The sequence below is a fragment of the Aquarana catesbeiana genome, linkage group LG01 (assembly GCF_042186555.1).
Source record: "Aquarana catesbeiana isolate 2022-GZ linkage group LG01, ASM4218655v1, whole genome shotgun sequence".
In the NCBI taxonomy this organism is placed as follows: Eukaryota; Metazoa; Chordata; class Amphibia; order Anura; family Ranidae; genus Aquarana; species Aquarana catesbeiana.
Genome location: NC_133324.1, coordinates 868285033 through 868308161, shown reverse-complemented (window position 1 = coordinate 868308161; position 23129 = coordinate 868285033). Strand labels below are relative to the sequence as shown.

Sequence of the window (23129 nt, the reverse complement as noted above, 5' to 3'; positions counted from 1 at the left end):
CAAAAAGGGGCGGGGAATAGACTAGAAAGAACGTCAGAGGCAGGCGGAGTCAGTCACTCTCCAGTCTTCCTTCCACGCTTCCTTCCCCCCCAGCTGAGGCTTCTGACTGCCAACCTGGGCCTTCCAGGCAGCAACATGTGGAGGAGCCCAGCTTGAGCCAGGTATAGCATTCCTCTAAATAGTTCAGGTTGTCCAAACAATAATGTTAACTAGATGTTAGTTTGGAGTACTAATTTATGTTTGGGATTGATGATGCAGAAACTAAAACCATGTCCCTTTTTTCCCTTTTTCATACACAGGGAAGTCTCAGCCAGGAGGTGGCTGGGCCGAGCAGGCTACCTGATATGCAGGTCCCTCCCCTACACCCGCAAAGAGAAAGTGGCAGGAAGAGGAGTACCCTAGAGGAGGCTGCCATAGGCCTCTTTTGGAAGGCTACAGAGGCCCTGACAGCCCCCCACACTGTGGAGGAGGACTTTGCTGGCATAATTGCCTGTAAAATGCAGCGGATGGAGGAGGGCCAACAAATCATGTGTGAGTTATTAATGTTGGAAGCTCTCAATAAGGGGTTGAGGGGCAAAATAACATCTGCTACCCACATTTGTGACCTCACACATGGTCCTCCTCCTCCTCCTCCAGGTCCTTCTACTTCTCCTCCTCCTCCAGGTCCTACTAGTCCTCCTCCTCCTCCAGGTCCTACTCCTCCTCCTGCCACATCTCCAACAGCAGAGCCACAGCCGGGAAGGAAGCGTGGAAAGAAGACCAGAAAGTGATGACCCTGGATCCAGTCTGGTCTGGCAAAAGATGCAAGCTCTTGTGGTACCACAGCCTGGGGACACAGATGTCATCTGCTGCTTTCCGGATCTCTGGGACTTCTGGACCAGACTGCACTCCCTTACATATGGACTCCTCAGGCCACCAATTTTGATGTTAAAGAATTCATGTCTGCACTGGGGTCCAAGGCTTCGCTAATTTCTGCTGTTTCTCCAGTGTTGCCTCCCTCTTTGTTTGGTTCTGAGCCCTTAATAAAGGATTTTTAGTTTCAATTATACTCTCCTATGTGTGTTTTCCTTAAAAAAGGACAGTTTGTTTGTGAGGAGGCAGGTACATTTCTAAAGTATAATGTGAAATTAACAAGGGACAACAACACCAAACAATCTCCTTGAGATTAAATAATATAAGATATCAATGGTGTTGTGGTAACTTGACACATAATACAAACACAAAAATATTTTTGAGTAAAACTAAAAATAAAATAAAACAAAGATCAGCCTTGGAAAAAATACAAACCTAAAAAAAAAAAAAAATATATATATTTTTGTCAGATGTGACAAATCAAAATATATTGAGGGAATCCCGATAAAGAATAAAGAAAGAAGTTTGTGAGAACTCTGTGTGAATATGAGCAGCAAAACGACTTCATTCTTCTCACATTATAAAGATGAAGAGAGTGCGCTGTATTAAACCATTTTTAACATTGCACCGTGACGAAAGTGTTGTATCCATTGCGAACGCTAAGTTTACCAGACTGAGCTGTTCCGTCTCGGAATTTCTTCTGAGCATGCGTGGCACTTTGTGCGTCGGAACAGGCCACACACGATCGGAATTGACGCGATCGGATTTTGTTGTCGGAAAATTTTATAGCCTGCTCTCAAACTTTGTGTGTCGGAAAATCCGATGGAAAATGTCCGATGGAGCCCACACACGGTCGGAATTTCCGACAACATGCTCCGATCGGACATTTTCCATCGGAAAATCCGACCGTGTGTACGGGGCATTACATGTTTGGGTACAGTGACTGAACTCTCATTATCATACGCATATTGTTTATAGTTTTTTTGCACATATCTAGCACCTGTCACTTTATATCTATAACAGGAAAGATTAGTCATTGTACTGATACACATTTACTATTTTTATAACAGCGCCATTCCCTATTTTATAATTTTTTATAACTTCCAGTATAGCTTATCCCTGCTGATTGAAAGGGAACCTGCCTATTTTAACCTTTTATAATTTACATTAAAGATCCTACTAAGGAGGTGAGAGATTGTCCAGTTGGTTCATGGTGGAGGATTGCACACTTTTCCCTGTAATGTTTATGCAAGATAGATCCAATCTTTTGAGGTTGTTGAAGGTAATGTATGAGATTTTTTGTGGTTTTTTTTGCACTTATATGAGCCCTTTTAGCAGTATTAACTACTATTGCATATACTACTATAATGCATGCACTAGTTTTGTGATTGTTTGTGTTGTAACTGCGGAAAATTGCTGAGAACTATATTTATACTGTAGTTATAGTTATAGTTAATTATTGACCTTAACAGTTGTGTGTTAGCGTAGTGCAATTTTTTTTTTAGATTAGACACTACTAGGGACCAAGGCACAGAGTAGATAGGTGACTCTGAGTTCCAGTGCCACAACACAGTCTCTGCTAGGGAGGGGCTGCGTTCCAGGCTGGTTGGACAACCGTGTAAGATCATCACCACTGATCTTGTCTTCAGTTCTCCAACATAAAGATGGATGCCACATTGCCATCATCCTCAGGGGCCCCTGTGGTTAAACTTAGCTGCAGCATTCATCTGGAGGTAAAAACTATATATATTTGGATATATGTGCACAATTCCACCAGGACTCTTGTTGAGCCCTTTGCTGATAATACCTGATTGTGCATTGGATGTATGCACTATTTTTAATCTTTTCTTATATGAAGCTTGTCTTATTTCCATACTGGTGAGCATCCATTTACCTATTGCTAAAGTGGAGCTCCACCCAAAAGGGGAAGCTCAGCTTGTCTGCCTCCTCCCCCCTCCGTTGCCAAATTTGGCACCTTTTGCAGGGAGAGGGGAGGGGGTAACTGGTTTTGACAGGTACCCGCTCCCACTTCCGGCTCAGTTTTCTGTGGCAAAGTGAGCAGGAAGTTCAGCCCCCCCTCCTCCTTTCCCCCCCCCAGCCAACCCATTCACAAAGCACAGCACGATTCACGCATGCGCTGTAGGAAGCCGATGCCAGAACCTGAGAGCCGATTCAAGAATCGGCTCGGGTGATTACACCACTGGATGCCTGGACAGGTAAGTGCCCTATTAGTAAAAGTTAACATTTTTTGGGGGGTGGGCCAGAGCTCCTCTTTAATGTCATATGCTGGTTGCCATCGTTCTTCTGCTCCCAATGACTTTATTTAGATTACTGGTTAATTTCCCAGGAAAAGAATCCTCTTTGATAACAGGGGGCCCTGCCCTGGGTGGAGGCACTGCCACCTTTATTATTAAATCCACTGTTACACTTAGCAAAGGTTTTGGTTCTCTTATTTACCTGCAGGTTTAGTGCAAATATTCTGTTTGGGGAGGGCCATTTTTCATAACCCCGCCCTCAATAGAGGAGGACTAAAAATGAACATTAGGATATTACAGTGATATAATTCTACAATTCTCAGCTGCTGTATAGGAATATAAACTTATTATCACAGTGACTAGGGACTGTTTTGCATTCTAGTCATGCTCTTTGGAAGATACAGCTGCTACATGTTAGCAGAAAATACAGACTATCAAATACCCCAGAGGCGTGTGGCATGTCTGGAACTCAGGACCACAGAGTATTATGTGTAGAATTATTAGATATTCAATCATATGTAACAAAATGAAAACCTAAAAGAACAAAATCCCATCCATTGCTGTCCTTGTAGGTGTTACACATATTTCACATGACCACTGTGCACTACTGAGCTACAGAACCTCATAGAGTCACAGATATTTTATATACCAAATAAAGAGTTGAACTAATGGTTTTTTTTTGCATAGTTACATTGTTCCAGCATGAACCAATGTAAGTATACATAACCCATACCTGTGCAACCACCGTGGAAGCACAGAATCACTCTAGTAGTCGGAGCTACTACAGCGATTGCTGCAGTCTTCCTATTCCTGTACCGAGCGGCTACCCTTCTGCATAGTCATAAGAAGGGGCCTCCTATTGAATACAATGTGTATGTTCTCTGATTGGACGAGATGGAGAGGCAGAGTGGTGACATCACATTCTTCACCTTGTTCAATCAGAGAATACCTTGCATTCATTGACAAATACAAGGCAATGCAATGCTTTCTGTGAATGCACTGAGTGAGCAACCCCCATTTTCTTATGCAATAGTGCAGCCACTTGACACAGCACCTAGAAGATCCCAGGGATCACTGTGATAGTGTTAACTACCACAGTGAGCCCCTGCTTTCACAGCGGTCCCACGGGTATGGAATCTATTTAGTTACATAGGTCCAATATGGTCCAATGTAACTATGTAACAAAAAGTTTTGTGTAAAAGAGGTAATGCTAGCAGAAAGGTGTTGCTTTGAGCGCTGAAGGATGTGTGCCTACATATTCCAGTGATGGAAATCTAGCTGGTACCCTGTCTGACTATGTCCTTGATCTCTACTACTTGAGTTGGCATAGCCAAGTCCAGAACACACCCCCAATCCTCTGATTGGACAATGAAAGAAAAGAAGCATAGTTTTTAAGGGGGTGTTAGGAGACAGCACTAAAGTTGTTGTTCAAGCTTGTGCCCAGGCAATGGGGCGAGGAGTAGCTCTTTGTCTTACCATTAGATGTGGCCCTTCCCCAGAAAACAAATAGAAGTGAGAAGGTTCTATACTGGGATAGAGTAGAACAGGAGTTCCTGGTGTGGCCCTCATGGGATTTGGTGGGGCATAGTAAACAGTAATGTAGGACCTTGTGTAGATTGCTTTCATTGACTGGGGAATGCCATGGCATCCTGTCCCCCAGTTGGGCTCAGCGTAGGGCACAGGAAGGAAAGAAACCAGTTTATGGGCAAAGTTGACAACTGCTTACAGCAAGAATTACTTTTATGTACGGTAATCACCATTGCAAGCAAGTAAACTTCTAAAAAGCAGCCTGGACTCATCTTCTTTCTTGCCGTCAGTGACCTATTCAATGCAGCTGGGATTCGGTTAAGCGGTCCTCTATTTGCCCCCATTCTAACAGTTGTATATTTTTTAAAGTCATATATTGTGTGAAACACTGTTTTATTTTGTATGTGATTAAATGTACTGTTTTTGATCATGTGCTAATTAATTTGCAGATATTTTTCCTGATGAAGCGGCTTAGTCCGCGAAACTAGTAGAAACATTGTCCGTGACCGATTATCCCACTGTGATTTTCTCCATCACCTGGTGATACACATGGACCGTCACCTATTTTTTATTCATTATTGATATTTTGTCATGTACTGTGTACTAATAAACTTTTGTATATCTTTTTTTATGATTGTTTTCATACATGAGCTTACCTTAATGCATTTGTGACGAGATAGTTCATTTGCCCCCTAGTCTTTTTGATGAGCACCTGGTTGGGGACCAGGCTCCCAACCCCCCCTTACCTTTAACATATTTCTGGATGATGGTACTACTTTTAAAGGTTTTCATTTACTTATTATTACTGTCTGTAGAGGCCATTTCAAAATCTTTCACAGCTGGCTTATGAAGAGGCACAGTCTTCACCCTTTATATCACTACAGGAGGGGCAATGATTAGAGGGCACTAATACCTGCCAATAACCTGAAAAACAAGACTGTTCTCTGCATTCGAGGAGAATCTTCTGGCTACTGACTTCTGCATAGCATGACAGAGTGAACTGACCCTTTATGTCGCGTACACACGAGCGGTTTTGCTTCCGGAATAAACTCTGAAGGTTTCTCCGACGGAATTCCGACAGAATTCTGCTCAAGCTGTCTTGCATACACACGGTCACACCAAAATCCAACCGTCAAGAACGTGGTGACGTACAACACGTACAATGGGACTATAAAAAGGAAGTGCACCACCCTTTGGGCTCCTTCTGCTAATCTCATCGGAACAGCATACAGACAAGTAATTTGTTCCGTCGGAAAAATATAGAACATGTTCTCTATCTAAGTCTGTCTGAATTTTAGAAGGAAAAAGTCTGATGGGGCATACACACGGTCAGAATATGAAAAGCTCCCATCGGACTTTTTCTGACGGAAATTCCGCTCGTGTGTACGCGGCATTAGTGTCATCTGTAATTAAGTGTTCTTGCATAGCAAGACCACTTGCTGTTATCTCACATATATATTATTATTATTATAGCCAAATTTACCACCCTAACGCCTCCCACAGCTTTTACACTACATAGACAGTAATATACTGAAACGTGCGGATTGTTCCCGATTGGTGTGCTATTACTTTGTGGAACGTTTCGCTGAATGGTTCACGAAATATCGTCGTTTTTGCGGCAAAATTGGTCCCATAGGAATGAATGGCGAAATGTTCAATGTCATTTAATTGGTGTGCTATTACCTTGTGGAACTTTGTGAAAAGCTGAAAAATACCAGTGTGAATCTGGCCTCAATGTCATTTAATTGGTGTGCTAATACTTTGTGGAACGTTTCGCCAAATGGTTCACGAAATATCGTTGTTTTTGTGGCGAAATTGGTCCCATAGGAATGAATGGCGAAATGTTCAAAACTAGAGTGGGAGGTGACAAAAGCTGACAACCCCATGATCAGCCAAATGACCGCCCCATTATGACCGCCCCATGAAACAAAAAAGAATCATTTTTGAAAAAAAAAATTATTAAAAAAAAAAAATCATTTTTGAAAAAAAAATCATTTTTGAAAAAAAAAAAAAAATTTTTTTTTTAAACTGTTCAGCTCTTTCAGCTAATGATGGGACTTCTTCAACTTTTTTTACTACTATTTATACTTTTTAAAATATTAAGCTTTTTAACACTTTTCACAGTTACTCCAGCCACTCCAACCACAAAACAGTTACTCAAGCCACTCCACCCAGTTACTCCGCCCACTCCAGTTGTAGAGGCAAGAACACTTCACACAATTTCCCCAGAAAGTGTAGCTTTTCTAGTTATAAAAGTGTCACCGAAGCCATTAGACTCACATCTAAACTATGAAAATTGCTGTAGCCTGTGGGTAATCACTGCGAAAGGTGAAAGTAGTTTAAGTTGTGAGCCTAGGGAAAATAAAATGTGTTGTTTTTTTCCCCCTTTTTTTTCTTCTTTTAGAAACTTCTTGTCATGCTGAGAGAGTATGCCCTTTCAAATTTTCACAAAAGACCTGTCTGTATAAGCTGTAAACAGGAGTGGGAGGGAGGACCAAACAGAATATAAATTCAGCAGCAGCCGCTCACTGACTTGTCTGACTGTTCATACAGGCGTGGGTAGCACATTCTAAAGCTGCAATCCTAATTAGAGCCTTAGTATGAATACACAAGAGAGGATGAGCAGGCTCCTATGGAGAAAGAGTATACTTGCTCTAGCAGTTGTAATTCTTGCATCCTGTTTTGGTGATGCTGAGGCACAACGTATTGCTAAAGTACCAAGCAAAAGGTACACTGGTCCAGGAACCACGCCAAATCTGAGAAACATTGTTGTAGGACGGTGCTACCACTACATGTCCCTGTATCCAGCCACTGGGTGAGTTCAAGTGATTTCCATATACATTATTGTAATAGTAATATTATTATTAATACTAATCTGCAGGGCTTTTTTTCAGCAGGAACGTGGGGGAACACAGTTCCGGCACCTCCAGAACTGAATGGCGAGGGGTGCTGCCTTCCAGCAATCTATTGTTGCTGGAGGGGATCTATTTTTGCGGAGGAAGGGGGTCTATTGTTGCTGGGGGGACTATTGTTGCTGAGGGGGTCTTCTGTTGCTCGTAGGGGATCTATTGTTGCTGGGATTGGGTCTTATGTTGCTGGAGAGTCAATTGTTGCTGGCAGGGATCTACTGTTGAGGGAGGGGGTCTTTATTGCTGGCTGCTGGAGGGTCTATTGATGCTGGCTGCTCGGGAATCTATTGTTGCTGAATGGGATCTATTTTTGCAGGGGGGTATATTGTTGCTGGGAGGTCTATTGTTGCTGAGGTGGGTCTTATGTTACAGGGGGTCTGGGAGGGGGTCTGGGAGGGATCTACTGTGGAGTGAAGGATCTAATCTATCTGGCTGCTGAAAGGTCTATTGATGCTGGCTGTTGGGAACCCATTGTTGCTAGGGTGGATCTATTGTCACTGGGATGTATTGCTGTTAGATCTATTTTACTGCCTTTCTTGTTATCATTAACAAATTCCATACAAAATAATTAGTACCACAAAATGATACTTGGTTCTGTATTCTCTAAAAGGGGCAGTACTGGGTGGTGGGTAAGGGGTGAACCTAAGGAATGGTGCTCAGAGGTGGGTAGAAGGTGGAGTCAAGGGGTGACTCGGAAGGGAGGAGTTCCTGCACCTATTCTTTGAGAAAAAAAACCCTGCTAATGTGTATGATTTATTGTTAGAGGGTCAGAACACCAAAAACTGAAGCAGGCAACAAGGTGAATTATCCATTGTTCTTTGCAATGGATTCACACTTGAGCGTGAGAACATTTTTCAGGCATTTTCAGGCTTCATTGTTTTTTTTTTCAGCCAATGGAAAGCTAGTTACTAGGAGCAAGAGTGATTTTTAGGCACAAAATCATGCAATAAATAAATAAATAAATAAATAAATAAATAATTTTGCATTATGGGGGTGATTTACTGAAACTGGTGTATTCAGAATCTGGTGCAGCTGTGCATTACAGTAACCAATCAACTTCAGCTTGTTCAGCTTAAGGTTTGGCAATAAAAATGGAAGCTGATTCATTTCTATGGAGAGCTGCACCAGATTTTACACGCTCCAGTTTTAGTAAATAACCCCCTGTGTGTGTGTGTGTGTGGTTTTTTTTTTGGCACGTTTTAAAAATTCCCATTGGATTCTACTGAGGCCAAATATAGACGATCATGCTCAAAAAAAGTTCCTGTTTTTTTCAGATGTGAATGAGCACAATAGAATAACACTAAAATCTGGTGTCATGCATTGAAGCACTTGTGGAAACACACAAATCGCTCAGGAGTGAATGGGGGCTTAGGGTGGCCATAGATGGATCTTTTTTCTTTCTTTCAGACAGCGGATTCCTTCATTCACACAATTAACGTGGATAGAGAAATTCTTCCAACTGAGACATTGGGGGAGATTTACTAAAACTGGTGCACACAGAATCTGGTGCAGCTCTGCATAGTAGCTTCAGCTTGTTTAATTAAAGTGTTCGTTAAGGTAAAAAAAACATTTCTACAGTTCCCTCTGATATATAACATTAAGCTCCGCAGTGCATGTCATTTATAAAAATTTGCGGTATAATAGCTTACTTCAGAGAGCTGTTCGGTGCTCAGCTGACTGTCTGCTGGTCTCCTCTCCCAATGCGATAGCTGCAGGGGGAGGTGCTGGGAAATCAGCCAAGAACAGGAGAGGAGGGGAGGAGACTGGCGGGCAGTCACGTGAGCGCCAAACGGCAGTCTGAAGTAAGCATATAATGCATATTTTTATAAATGACATGCACTGCAGAGCCTAATGTTCTATATCAGAGGGAACTATAGAAAAAAAAAACATTTTTTAGAGCAGGAGGGGAGGATCTGGGAGCTGACACTCAGAGAGGGGAGGGGGGAGAGGACAGAGGGAGACACAGACACAGGTGAGCAGGCTGCGGATGATGAAGTCATGTACGGATGACTCCGGTATCAGGGCTCAGCAGCCCTGATAGATCGGAGTCAGTGCAGAGAGCGGAGAGTAGAAACTGACAGGATCAGCCTGGGTTAACAAACACTTTAAGCTTTCACAATAGGGCCCCGTTCACACTCGGGTGACATGGGATCTGACTTGTGAGATCACATGTGCTCTCAGTTTTTGTGAGAGCACAAGAGCACAAGTCGCATAACATGTCAAATTAAATGTTTCCCTATGAGAGCCATCTTAACTGATCCGACACTAGTTGCTCCGACTTTAGAAAAGGTTCCTGCACTACTGTGGTCCGACGTTGATATGACTTCAATGCCATAGATTGTAAAAAGTCACATTAAGTCAGATCAAAGTTAGACTGAAGTTGCAGGGCAATGTCGGATCGGAAGTTGCAAGACTTTCATGTTGGAACAGTGTGAACCTGGGATAAAACTTAGAAGCTGAATAGTTATTATGCAGAGCTGCACCAAATTCTGTGTGCACCAGTTTTTGTAACTGTTCCCCTTCATGAATTCTGACAACGGGAACTCTACGCTGTCAGAATACACTGATCAGCAGCTGCAGTCACTGATTGAGAAAAAAATTTTCAGAAGTCGATCTTTAGAACGACTTCTGTCATGCGGGAATGGCTACACATGGATAGAAATTCAACTGGTCCTGCTGAATTGGCTGAATTTCGATCCACCTTTAAATGTCCTATTTAGTTGATATTACTGTAGTTACATTACACCAGAAAGGTTTTACTGGGAGATTAGGGAAACCAAAGGGTTATTCAACTCAACTGAAAAATTTGTGGACTTTTGAAAGCAACCCCTTCAAGTAAAGTAAAGTGTCCAAAATGATTTACCTGCAAAGGAAGCATGTAAATACCTCTCCTGTTGCTCATACTGCAAAATGTTGCTTGGGTGCTGAATGAGGAATCATCCTTTGATGTCTGTTAGGGTAATTAAATTTTTGTGAATGACTCTCATGGAAGAGTTGGTTACCCAACAAAAACTTTAAGGGATGGTTTTTCATCAACAGACTGGAGTTTGGTGGCATAGACAGAGGTAGAATGAACTACTTACACTTTACAGAAAAAAGTTGGCTGCTTTAATTTTGGTAATGGGGGTTACTTTAAACAATTTTACTCGTCCATTGTACGGCAGTGTAAGCTTACACACAGACTTTGCTTTTGCTTCCAGTTTTACAGCACTGGCTTCAGTTCATTGATCAGTGAATGGATCATAGCGTGAATGATGGTGTTTGACCACTTATGGTAAGCTAGGAGTGTATAAATGTGCCCTATACCAGGATGTTTGAGGTTTGAGGTGCCGGATAGGATTAGTGTCTGGCGCTATGCAGGTAGGTGTAGGCACTATTAGGCAAACTTCAGAACTACTTTGTATACTTAATTTATTTCTCAGCACAGAGCTTCTTTATTTGCACAGGCAGATTTCCAAGTTAATCCTTTAACCACTTGCTTACTGGGCACTTAAACCCCCCTCCTATCCAGACCAATTTTCAGCTTTCAGCGCTGACGCACTTTGAATGACAATTGCGCGGTCATACAACACTGTACCCAAATGAAATTTTTTATAAATTTTCCCCACAAATAGAGCTTTCTTTTGGTGGTATTTGATCACCTTTACAGTTTTTATTTTTTGTTAAAAAAATGTAAAAAGACCGAATTTAAAAAAAAAACCCAAAAAACATTTTTTTTTTACATTTTGTTATAAAATTTTAAAACCGATAGGTGGCAGTGATGGGCACTGATGGGTGGCAGTGATGGGCACTGATGGGTGGCAATAATGGGCACTGATCGGTTACACTGATAGGTAGCACTGCTAGGTGGCACTGATTGGCACCGCTAGTGGGCATTGATAGGTGGCAGTTGTGGGCATAGATAGGTGGCACTTATGGGCATTGATAGGTGGCACTGGTGGGCACTGTGGGCACTGTCAGGTGGCAATGTCAGGTGGCACTGGCAGGGGGTACTGATGGCACAATTGAGGCAGAATTGCCTCTTCCTCTTCGGGACTGGTGTCCTTTGCTGATAAGCCGGTGATCGGCTTTTTTTTCTCCTCGCGCTGTCAGCGTGAGGAGAAAAAAAAAAGATCACAGAGCTTTTGTTTTGATCATGTGATCAGCTGTCATTGGCTGACAGCTGATCACATGGTAAGGGGCCGGGACCGGCCCCTTACTCAGATCGGTGATCACCTGATTCTCAGTGACTCGGTGATCACAGGGCGCGTGCACAGGGAAGGCCGTCATATGACGGCCTCCCGGGAATTCAGGTCCAAGCTGTAGCCGGTTATTCGGCTATAGCGCGGATGTCAAGTGGTTAAGATATGTGTACCTTTTCAAATATTAGAATTTTGTACATTCAATGAATGGGCAAATATCATACAAAAATTTCACTTGCTTTAAACATTCAATTTTAAAATGAATGTAAAAACCACATACACTGTCTGAAAAAGTGTTAGATCTATGTTGCTCCTTCAAATTTTCCCTTAACTGTGATTGAACATCAATTTAACTCCACTAACGATTAGAAAAATTAAATGAATGTTCTTAAAACAAATTGGCCAGCATGTGAAGGTAACTAGTATAAAGCTACCTGCCTATGACAAGGGAGTCTGTCATCTATAATATTATATTACAATCCTGTCTGAAAATCTGCAAAACAGCATTTTATGTCTTTTTACCTTTTTTTTTTTCTTTGAATAAAAATTTTGATCTCTGAGTCTGATGGTATGTACCAGATTCAACCTCTAATAGTATATACATCTCTTCTGTTATTCTCAGAGTGTATTCAATATTTTGTTCCCTAACCATATAGATGGTTATTTATATTTACCATTGCATATAGTTTTTCAAGCATAAATTGTGTTTTTTTAAACATTATATATTGCCGTATTTATCGGCGTATAACATGCACTTTTTTTCCCCTTAAAATCAGGGGAAAATCGTGGGTGCGTGTTATACGCCGATCCCCACTGACTGTGAGGGGGAGAGGAGCGAGCGCCACCGAAATACACATAACCGAGTGTACCGTGTACTCGGCTAGGCTCGGCTCCTCTCAGCTCCGCTCGCAGTCATGCCCAGTCCCGCCATTGGACCTCTGTTATGTCCATCATAGGAGCCGGGCCAAGGGGCGGGACTGCGAGAGGAGCCGAGAGGAGCCGAGTACATAGGACATCTGGCTATGGGTATCTCGGCGGCACTAATTTTAAAAATGATCAGGCTGCAATGAGACAGGGCAAGGCTGCAATCGGACTGGGCAAGGCTGCAGATGGACATTGATCATTCTGCAATGATGGACAAGGCTGCAGATGGACACTGATAAGGCTGCATTGATGGGCTTTTAAATGTAAGTTTTTTTCCTTAAACTTCCCTCCTAAAAGTTTTTTTTTATACACCGATAAATACGGTAACTAAATTATACACCAAACTTTTTTTTTTAGGTTTTTAGCCGATTAATCAATGAATCTAAATTATAATCGGCCAACTAATCGATTATGAAAATAATCATTAGTTGCAGCCCCAAAGGCTATACATGTATCCGAGGATTTGCCAAGAACATAGTGGATAATGGAACATTACATTTAGTAGCCATATCCATCATGACAATGCGCTATAAACAAAAAAAGAATGACAATTTTGAATAAAAAAAACAATATTTTTAAACTTCTGCTACAGAACATATCAGATAAAAAAAATTTAAAAATCTAATCATCTTCTTCATCAATTTAGGCCAATATGTATTCTGCTACATGTTTCTGGTAAAAAAAAATCCCAGTAAGCGTATATTGATTGGTTTGTGCAAAAGTTATAGTGTCTACAAACTATGGGATAGATTTAGGGATTTTATTTTTTTTTATATATTTTACTAGTAGTGGCAGGGATAAGTGATTTTTAGTGGGACTGCAACATTGCGGTGGACAAATCTGACACTAAGTGACACTTTTTGGGGACCAATGTTACCAATACAGTGATCAGTGCTAAAAAAATGCACTGCCACTGCACTAATGAGACTGGCAGGGAAGGGGTTAACATCAGGGGCAATCAAAGTGCCCCTATGAGTGCTTTCTAACTGTGGGGGATGTGCTTTGACTAAAGGAAAACAGAAATCTGTGTTTCTGCTTAGCAGAAACACAAGATCTTCATTTTCCTCTCTGGCAGAATGGCGGTCTGCCTCGTTTACATAGGCAGACCGCAATTCTTCCTCTCCTGTGAACAATTGCGGGTGGGCGAGCGAGCGCCCCAGAGCCGATCACAGGAATCACGTACAGGGTACGTGATTTTGTGCTTAAGGACCGCCCTGCCGTAGTGTATGTACGTGGGGCGGTCCTTAAGCGGTTAAACAGTTACATCAAACTGTTTTTTCCTTTGCGATAAAGGTTTTGCATTAATAAATAAAATCCGACCATTGTGAGCACCCCTGTCAGCGGAAAACGGTTTGTCTCAACCTTCTAACTGCTGCATCTGCAGGACACTTAGTTCTGTTGAAGGAATGAAAGCATTAAAAATGAAAACTATTGCAGCCATCACATCTAAGTGTTAATAAGCGGTAATATAATAAATGTTTGTTTTTGGGTTTAATACCACTTTAATTCCCACTTAACTGAAATTTAGTCTGCAGAATGGCTAATTTTCCTGTGTGCATTGGGGTAGACGTTATTTCTTTAAAAGGATATTAAAACATTTAAGGTCCAATTTACCTTTTGAGTAGAACGGCCCTGCTGTGACATTAAATGTTGTTAGTGACTGGGTAATAACCCAGGAAGCTTAGATAACCTAAAAAGATGAGAGAAGGAAAATTCTAAGATATTTCTATTTATCAAACCTCTACTAGAGTCACATTTCTGCAGAATGCCCAAGGCAAAGGTAACACAGCTAAAAAACAGGTTATTCTTTTCGTGTATGGCCTTTAATGTTAAAATCTTGTTCTGTAATGTGAATAAATGAATATACATTCCAAAATCTATAGTAAGTGTTCAAATGAAACATGACACAGCCTCCAGAAATTTCTCATGCGTAGCTGTAGGTAACCAGCCTATCATGTTACATTGTAAATTCCTGAAGGCATAAGAGGGGTAAGTATGTACAAGTTAATTTGAGGTTCAGATTTTGATATGTGACCGAGTGCCCAGTATGTGGGCAGAAAGGTGGCTGAGTGGTTAGAACTGTTGCTCTGTAGCTTTGGGCCCTGGATTTGATTGCCACCATTGACTCCTTTCTGTAGAATGTATGTATGTCCCACATGTGACTTTCCTACAAGTGCACCTTTTTTGTCTCACAGTCTAATAACAAACCAGTAATAAAAATAAAAACAGTTTAACCACTTGACTGGAAGATTTACCCCCTTCATGACCAGGCCATTTTTTGCGATATGGCACTGCGTTACTTTAACTGACGCTGTACCCAAATAAAATGTATGTCCTTTTTTCCCCCACAAAAAGAAGCTTTCTTTTGGTGGTATTTAATTACGTCTGCATTTTTTTTTTTTTTTTTTTGCGCTATGAACAATAGAACACCAAAAAACAATATTTTTTTTATTTTTTCTGCTATAAAGCCTTTCAATAAAAAAAAGGGGAAAAAAATCAAATTTCTTCATAGATTTAGTTCAATATGTATTCTGCTACATATTTTTGGTAAAGAAATCCCAATAAGTGTATATTCTTATTTTCTTATTTATTAATAGTAATGGCGGCTATCAGCGACTTATAGCAGGACTGCAATATTGCGGTGGAAATTCTGACACTAACTGACACTTTTGACACTTTTTGAGGATCAGCGACATTAATAAAGTGATCAGTGCTTAAAATATTTACTGTCACTGTACTAATGACACTATGGCGTGGCTGGAAAAGAGTTAACATCAGGGGCGATCAAAGGGTTAAATGTGTGCCTAACCAGTGTTTATGTGTACTGTGTGAGGTGCTTTTACTAGGGGAAGAGATGGAATTTATTCCCTGCTTTGCAGGGACACAAATTCCACCCTTTCCCCACTGTCAGAACGGCAATCTGAATTGTTTAAATGCAGATCGCTGTTCAGTCTCTCAGCCTGATGATCAGAGGGTGCCGGTGGACATCGAGTCTGCAAATACAGCCGAAGCGAGCCACCGGAAGCACGCATGCATGCCCCCTACCTGGAAGAATCGAATCATGTATATATACAGTATATATATATATATATATATATCTCTGGAGAGGTGCCGCCCTGTAGCAGTAAAACTGTGCAGACCCCCCTCAGAGCAGACCCCCCTTCATCAGTGCTGACCCCCCTCCATCAGTGCAAACCCCCTCAGAGCAGACCCCCCTCCATCAGTGCAGACCCCCTCAGAGCAGACCTCCATCAGTGCAGACGCCCCAGCAGACCCCCCTCCATCAGTGCAGACCCCTCAGAGCAGACCTCCCTCAGTGCAGACCCCCTCAGCAGACCCCCCTCCATTAGTGCAGATGCCCTCAGCAGACCCCCTCAGCAGACCCCCCTCCATCAGTGCAGACCCTCTCCTCCCATAACGCTCCCCAGGCCCCAGCAGTGAGCACATACAGTGGCCGCCGGCGCCGTGTGTTCAGTGGAGAGGGGAGGGGCTGATTCGTGCGAGAGGAGAAGCCGATTCATTGGCTGCACGGATCGAGCCCCCTTCCTCTCTCCATTGAACACAAGGGGGAGCAATCTAGTGGCGGTGGCGGCACAATATTCCTGCAGCCAGCTTCCAAAAAATGTAAATTGCAAACATTCCCGATTTTCCCTGGGCAAATCCCCATTCGGGACAGCCTCCGATCGGGACGAGGGTCTCAAAATCGGGATTGTCCCGGGAAAATTGGGACTGTTGGCAACTATGCTGTATGGGGCCTCAGGATTTCTACCGGAGTGTTCTGCAGTGTTGGGGTTTCTGGCGCAATGTAGAAGACATTCATATGTACATGCTGTAACCAAAGTCAGCCTGGTATACATTCCTTTTGCAGGACTGGAAATTTTGTTTGCATGAAAGCGGCTATAAATTGTCCCTGGAATAGAATGTAAATTCTTTTAGAGGCAGTAACTGATGTGAATGGCGCCATATACACTGTAAAGAGACTTTTGCACTTTGTCAGATGCTCAAATGTAACCATGTAGGTCTGCGACTCTGACACATGACAGTGACTTTGATGTGTGGAAAATGAACAGATAAGATAATGATGTTAGGTTTCGGGCAGCTACCGTCATATGTGGGCAGAATGGACATCATGACCTTGGTATTGGAAGCACAGTGTTAGATTTAAGAAGAAACATATTTAACATTTATGTTCATACCTTACTATTAACCTGTCAAAGCTTCATACGTAATGGTAGTTTGGTGTAATTTAAAAGATCAATGATGGTGTGGGTAAGCAGATTCCTGAATTTCAAAGTGCTTTGTTGTGCTTAAAGCGGTTGTAAAGCCTAAACATTTTTTACCTTAATGCCTTCCCTGCATTATGGTAAAAAATGTTTATGTAGTAATATCGCCCCCTCACCCCCCTAATACTTACCTCACTTAGTCCTAGACTCACTAGAGTCCTCACTCAATCCAGCACTGTGCCCATCTGTAATGGCTCTCCCCACTCTCAGTCTTTGCTGAGGCAGTGGGAGACATTGGTTCCCGCTGCTGTCAGTCAAATCCTGTAATGAAGGAGCTATGGTCTGTGATGAAGGAGCTATGGTCTATGGTCTATAGACACAGGCATTGCGGCCCAGGATCAAACCCGCAGGTATGCCACCAAGGGAACCAGCTTCCTATGGTGGCACACCGAGTAGAGGAGGACTCGGGAGCGCCAGCGGGGGCCCCCTGAAGAGGAGGATCAGGGCCACTCAATTTCCTTAGGCAGAACAGGTAAGTATTACATGTTTATTTAAAAAAAAGAAATAAAAAAGTCACTTTAACATTTGCACAACATGTCTATGCCCTTCTTTGTGTATCTGCTTGAATTGTGCTGCATGACGCCTGAATAAAAAACATCTTTACTCTTTGTTACTCATGTTTAACCACTGGGGTTGATTTACTAAAACTAGAGAGTACAAAATCTGGTGCAGATGTGCATGGTAGCCAACCAACTTGTAACTCCATCTTGTTCAATTAAAGTGAAGGTTTTTTTTTTTTTTCTTTTAAATAACAAACATGTTATACTTACCTGCTCTGTGCAAGGCTTTTCTCCTTTTCTGGGGTCCCCTGGCGGTGCTCCTGGCTCCTCCTCTTCATGGAATACCCCCACAGAGAACAGCTTTCCATTGACACAAGCAGCAGGACTCGGCCCCCGGCTCCCATGTCACTGGATTTGATTGAGAGAGCTGCACCAGATTTGGCATTCTCCAGCTTTAGTAAATCTCCCCCATTGGGGTTAATGTACTAAAACTGTAGAGTGCCAAATCTGGTGCAGATGTGCACGGTAGCCAATCAACTTCTACCTTCAGCTTGTTCAATTAAGCTATGATAAAAAAAGAAAAAAAAAACATGGAATCAAATTGGTTTCTATGCAGAGCTGCACCAGATTTGGCACTCTCCAGTTTTAGTAAATCAACTCCACTGTGTCTATATTACTGCACCTAGATGATGGGAGGACGCTTACTGGAAACATATTCAGTCTTTTATAAATGTCATTGTCAGATGTTGCTAGAAATTTAGAGGTGAAAATGATGGATGTGTATAACATGTATGAAGCATGAAATGCTAACAAAAAAACTCCTTAAAGAGTCTCTAAAAAAAGTTTATTCAATCAAACTACATGGGGCAACATGAAAGATGGATTAACATACACCCTGGGTCAAATAAAATGGGTTTATTATGCTTTAAAAAGAAGATAACATTCTTTTTTTTCCCAAAAAGTTTTTTTCAGACTTTAATGAAACAAAGAAAAAAAGACAAAACACACAGAAACAGTGGTGGGAGGCACAGGGCTTCCCACATACAAAGTAGACAGAAAAAACTTGTACAGATCTTGCTCACATGGCAAAAAGTTCACAAGATACAGAACAACATATCATATGAAATTTCCCATTGGGTTGTTATGATGCAATTCATTCAGTACAAAAAAGGAAAATGAAAGGGGAAAATATCATAGAAGTAGGTATAAGCGTAAAAAAGACCAAGGCTGTCAACAAGTGTAATATAACGCTGTAAGGAACCAGACTCCTATCATCCATACCAGCTAGCATAATTTGTGTTCCAGGAGGAACATATCAGGACCTAGATATGTGGCTAGGTGAAGGCAATATGTCCCGAAAAAAAAAAATGGTTTGGGAGGGAGAAAATGAGGAGGTGTGGGGAGAGAGGGAATTAAAGGGGAAAGAAATGAGGGGAGAATAAAGAGGTTTAGGGAAGGGAAGAGAAAAAGGTAGCAAATGCATGGCTGAACATGGAAGAGAAAGAGAGGCGTGATGTAGGCCACCGTCTTCCTCAGATTGAAAAGTACAAATGGACTTGGCTATCCTCAAATATACAAATGATTAAGAGGAACTAGTCAAAAGGTGGGCATAGTCCACAGACTCTTAGAAGTGTAGTCAACATGTCCAAGTATGCGTAAATTTGGAGGGAGTATCTCGGGATATATGGATGAGCTCCTCCATCTCAGCAATTGTTTGTATCCAAATAAATAATAAAAAATCCCTGCGCTATTAAATATCACAGAAGACAGAAAATATATCACACCATGGAGAGATAAGTAGAACTGCTACCACCTAAACATGTGTAGCGCTCTGCTCCTGTTGATCAGGCGCTTATATGTAAATTAGGGGGGTTATCTGTTATGTATATAGTTCAGATTTAATCCATGGCTAAATTAGCCTCTGTTCCAGCATTGGCTGTGTTGCGTGTAGTTCCACATTGTTGTCTGTAGGTGTCTGTAGGTGTCGTTGTCACCACAGACCAGTGTTGGAAAGCAACAGGCTGAAGTGTATTGAGTGCTCTTCTTTCTCAGAGGTAACTCGGTAGAGGTGGTCCACTGCTATGCATTCTGGGAGAGAGTACTTAAGAGGCAGATGCCATTTTTGGTTCTTTTTTACCTGCTGGCCCTCCTGGCCTAAAGGTATGTAACAGCTTCTTTTCAGTCTCGGGACCATGCTGGCCCGAGGCTACGTTACTATAAGTAGGCCCAGAGGTCGTCTGGTGCCTGTTGGTTTAGAGGTGGTCCTGTGCTGTCTGTCCTGCGGGAAAAGCCAAGCAATTGAGAAGATCCAGGGGAGGACTCATCTTGGAGAGGACCATGCAGAAGGCTGGTATCTCAAGAGGGGCCTGGTGACTCAATTGGAGGATGCATTTTAACCTAACTTACCGCACAGTACTGTCAGGTCGGCTTAAAGGTTCTGGTACTGTGTTGCTGTTCATCTAAAACTATTACGTCCTGTGACAGAGGATTGTACAGCTATATTGTTCTTCTAAAGTCTGTGGCAGAGACTTTTTGTTCGTGCTCCACTCCGGCTGCTAGGTCAGTGAGAGAGACCTATCCGGGTGGACAAAGATCTTTGGACTGAAGGTGTGTTCGTCTCTAAGATCTTAGATTCCTCAATTATCTGAAAAAAATATTTGAACTCTCCTGTAACTCCCTTTCTACCTCTTCACTGCTACTTCCTTTCAAGTTTTGCAATAAAGCATTGAAAACAGAATAAAGTGACTGGTGCATACATTGTTGGACACAAAGCTCAATATAGACTCTAAGTTCCTGGTGTGGTGAAACTACAGGTAAGGGCCTATTGCAACAACCCAATTTAAATCAGCAGCTCCTGCGGGGGTCCGTGATACACATACAATTAATATACACATAAAAAACAATCATATAAAAGTAAAGCACTCCACACTACAAACATGAAAATAGATATAAGACAACAAAACACATTAACGAAAATAAAAATAAGTCCTAAATAAAGCCCCAAATGTCACACATGTGAAATATGAAGTGAATTAAAGGGGTTGTAAAGGAAATTTTTTTTTTTTTTTTTTAAATAACAAACATGTTATACTTACCTTCACTGTGCAGCTCATTCTGCACAGAGTGGCCCCGAACCTGGTCTTCTGGGGTCCCTCGGCGGCTGTTTCAGCTCCTCCCCGCAAGCATTTACCACCTTAATGCGAGGGCTCGCATGGTGGTGAGTGCTTGCGGGCGCGCTCCCGTGATACAGCCGGCGGCTATAGCCGCTCGCTGTATCACTCGGCCCCGCCCCCCGGCGCGCCGCGTCATCGGATGTGATTGACAGCAGCGCGAGCCAATGGCTGCGCTGCTTTCAATCCATCCACTGCAGCCAATCAGCGACCAGGCTGAGCTGCAATGAAGATGACGAGAACGAGCAGCGAAGATTCGAGGCGTCAGGTAAGTAAAACGGGGGGGGGCTGGGGGCGGCGGTACTGTCAAAAGTTTTTTCACCTTAATGCATAGAATGCATTAAGGTGAAAAAATTTTTACCTTTACAACCCCTTTAATAGATGTCTCATACACAGTCCAATTTGAATCTTTAAAGTATAACTAAAGGCAAAACTTTTTTTTTTAGTTTTGGATAGAGTGGAGAGGGATTAGAACTCTTGTCAGTTTTTATTGCAGTCCGTGTCCCCGCTAAGGAGATTGATGATCTCTATTTGTCCTGTTTACCATTATCATTGAAAGTTCAAGTAAAATAAATTACCAAAATTTTGGGTTGTCCCCAGAAAAGTAATAGAAGGGAAATATTCCTATGGGGACACTAGTTCTGGTGACCTGGGGGTCCCCAGGGAATTCCCTTGATTTACAGGGATTTCCTCTTTCTTCCTGTTTGGCTATGGGACAGGAAGTGAAGGGAAATCTCTGCAATAGGACACAGATAGCGAAAAAAAAATATGACAGGGGTTATATCCCTCCCTTACTCGATCCAAAATGAAAAAAAAGTTTTGCCTATAGTTCTACTTTAAGCAATCTTGAGCTGACAAATAGCTCAACACTACAAACACTAAAGTAATTATGAAACAGAAAAATAATATAATAATGCAAATAAAAATAAGTCCTGAACAAAGTCTCAAATGCCACACACGTGAAATATGAAGTGACTAAGTGAAAGTTCCATATGCAGTCCAATTTAAATCTTTAAGCAGATTCTGATCTGGCAAATAAATTTGTGTATACAAACATGTGCAAAACAGCCTGGACAACAGTGACCACCACCGCTCAGTGAAGATGTCTTCTCACCTTGTAACACAGACCTCAAGGAGGTCAATAAGTGCTTTTTAGTGAAGCCTGCCAGTCAGCATGCAGATATTGTTTCCAGCTCTCCAATCCTAAGCATGTAATGAACATGTAAATCACAAAAAAGGGGTCTTCATAAAGTAAACGCTTGGTTTATTTAAAAAATCAAAGCTGAAATAACATTTGCACATCACATTTGTGGTAGATTAACAGTGGGGGTTATTTACTAAAACTGGAGAGTGCAAAATCTGGTGCAGCTCTGTATAGAAACCAATCAGTTTCCAAGTTTTATTGTCAAATCTTAATTGAACTAAGTGAAGTTAGAAGCTGATTGGCTACCATGTACAGCTACAAAAAATTCTGAGTGCTCCTGTTTTAGTAAATCTACCCCACAATAGTCTGGCATAGTAGACATCGGCAAAATGATCATGTCTAGTCTGTATACAAAAGCAAAAAGTGATCAGTTTATATTTTCTCCCAAAGGGTGAAGGACTGCAATAGAATATGGCAAGAACTAACAGATGCAGTATTTAGGAAAGATCCATGCAACATCACAGAGGAAGACTACCAAAAACTAGCCCAAGTGACAGAACAAACAATCCCATGTGATAAGGTAATTCATTACATATTTAACCATCTCATAAACCCACACAAGATTAGAAAGATTAATTACACATGGACATCAACATGTTGCACTATGACTGTGGGGTCTGAAAGCTTATATTGAACCTTCTCTTTCAACCAGTCAGTGAACCGAATGTTGCTTGGGACATGGACTGTGTTATGTGAAAAATTGAAATCATTTTACTCTGCAAAAGTATTTCCAGTGCAGACTGAACAGAGCCTGAAAAATACAATCATCTGCTTCCAGTGCCTGTATGGCCACTGGAAGCAGATGATTAAGATTTAAGAAGGCTAAGCAAATGCATTAAGATTTCTCTTGACCATCGATGGATTCTCCCATTCCCGCTAAACAGGGTGGATGGAGGAATCTCCTTGACAGTTATTGTGCTGTGACAGCCACTGTTCCCACCGCTGTCAAAATACCTGAACAGTGACTGTGTTTGATTGGCTGCAATCACTATTTCGCCAATAATTTTCTGCCCAGCACATTTGATTTTCAGAATGAAGTTTGCAGACAGGACCACCCATGGCTAGAATTTTGCAGCAGTAATCACACGAAATTCCAGTTGTGTATGACCAACAATAAAGTAGAACTATATGCAAAACTTTTTTGGGGGGATTTTGGATAGAGTAAGAGAGGGTTATAAACCATCAGATTTTTTTCGTCTTTGTGGAGATTTTTCTTCACATCCTGTCCCATAGCCAAACAGGAAGTGAGAGGAAATCCCTGCAAATGTAGGGAATTTCTTGGGGTCCAACAGGTCACCAGAACTAGTGTCTCCATTGGAAGATT

The 23129-nt window shown here is 41.9% G+C and overlaps 1 protein-coding gene across 2 annotated transcripts in view; it reads left to right on the top strand.

Moving 5' to 3' along the window:
- The first annotated feature begins 7121 nt into the window (after positions 1-7121).
- Positions 7122-23129, top strand: part of LOC141117138 (ADP-ribosyl cyclase/cyclic ADP-ribose hydrolase 1-like) — a 61704-nt gene continuing 45696 nt past the window's right edge. Inside the window, exons 1-2 of one of the 2 annotated variants that reach the window (XM_073609788.1) lie at positions 7122-7449; positions 22196-22325. In XM_073609788.1, the coding sequence (XP_073465889.1) occupies positions 7235-7449; positions 22196-22325 (345 nt within the window). In that variant the 5' untranslated portion in view covers positions 7122-7234. The remainder of the gene's footprint in view (positions 7450-22195; positions 22326-23129) is intronic. The other variant, XM_073609781.1, reaches the window with a different exon arrangement.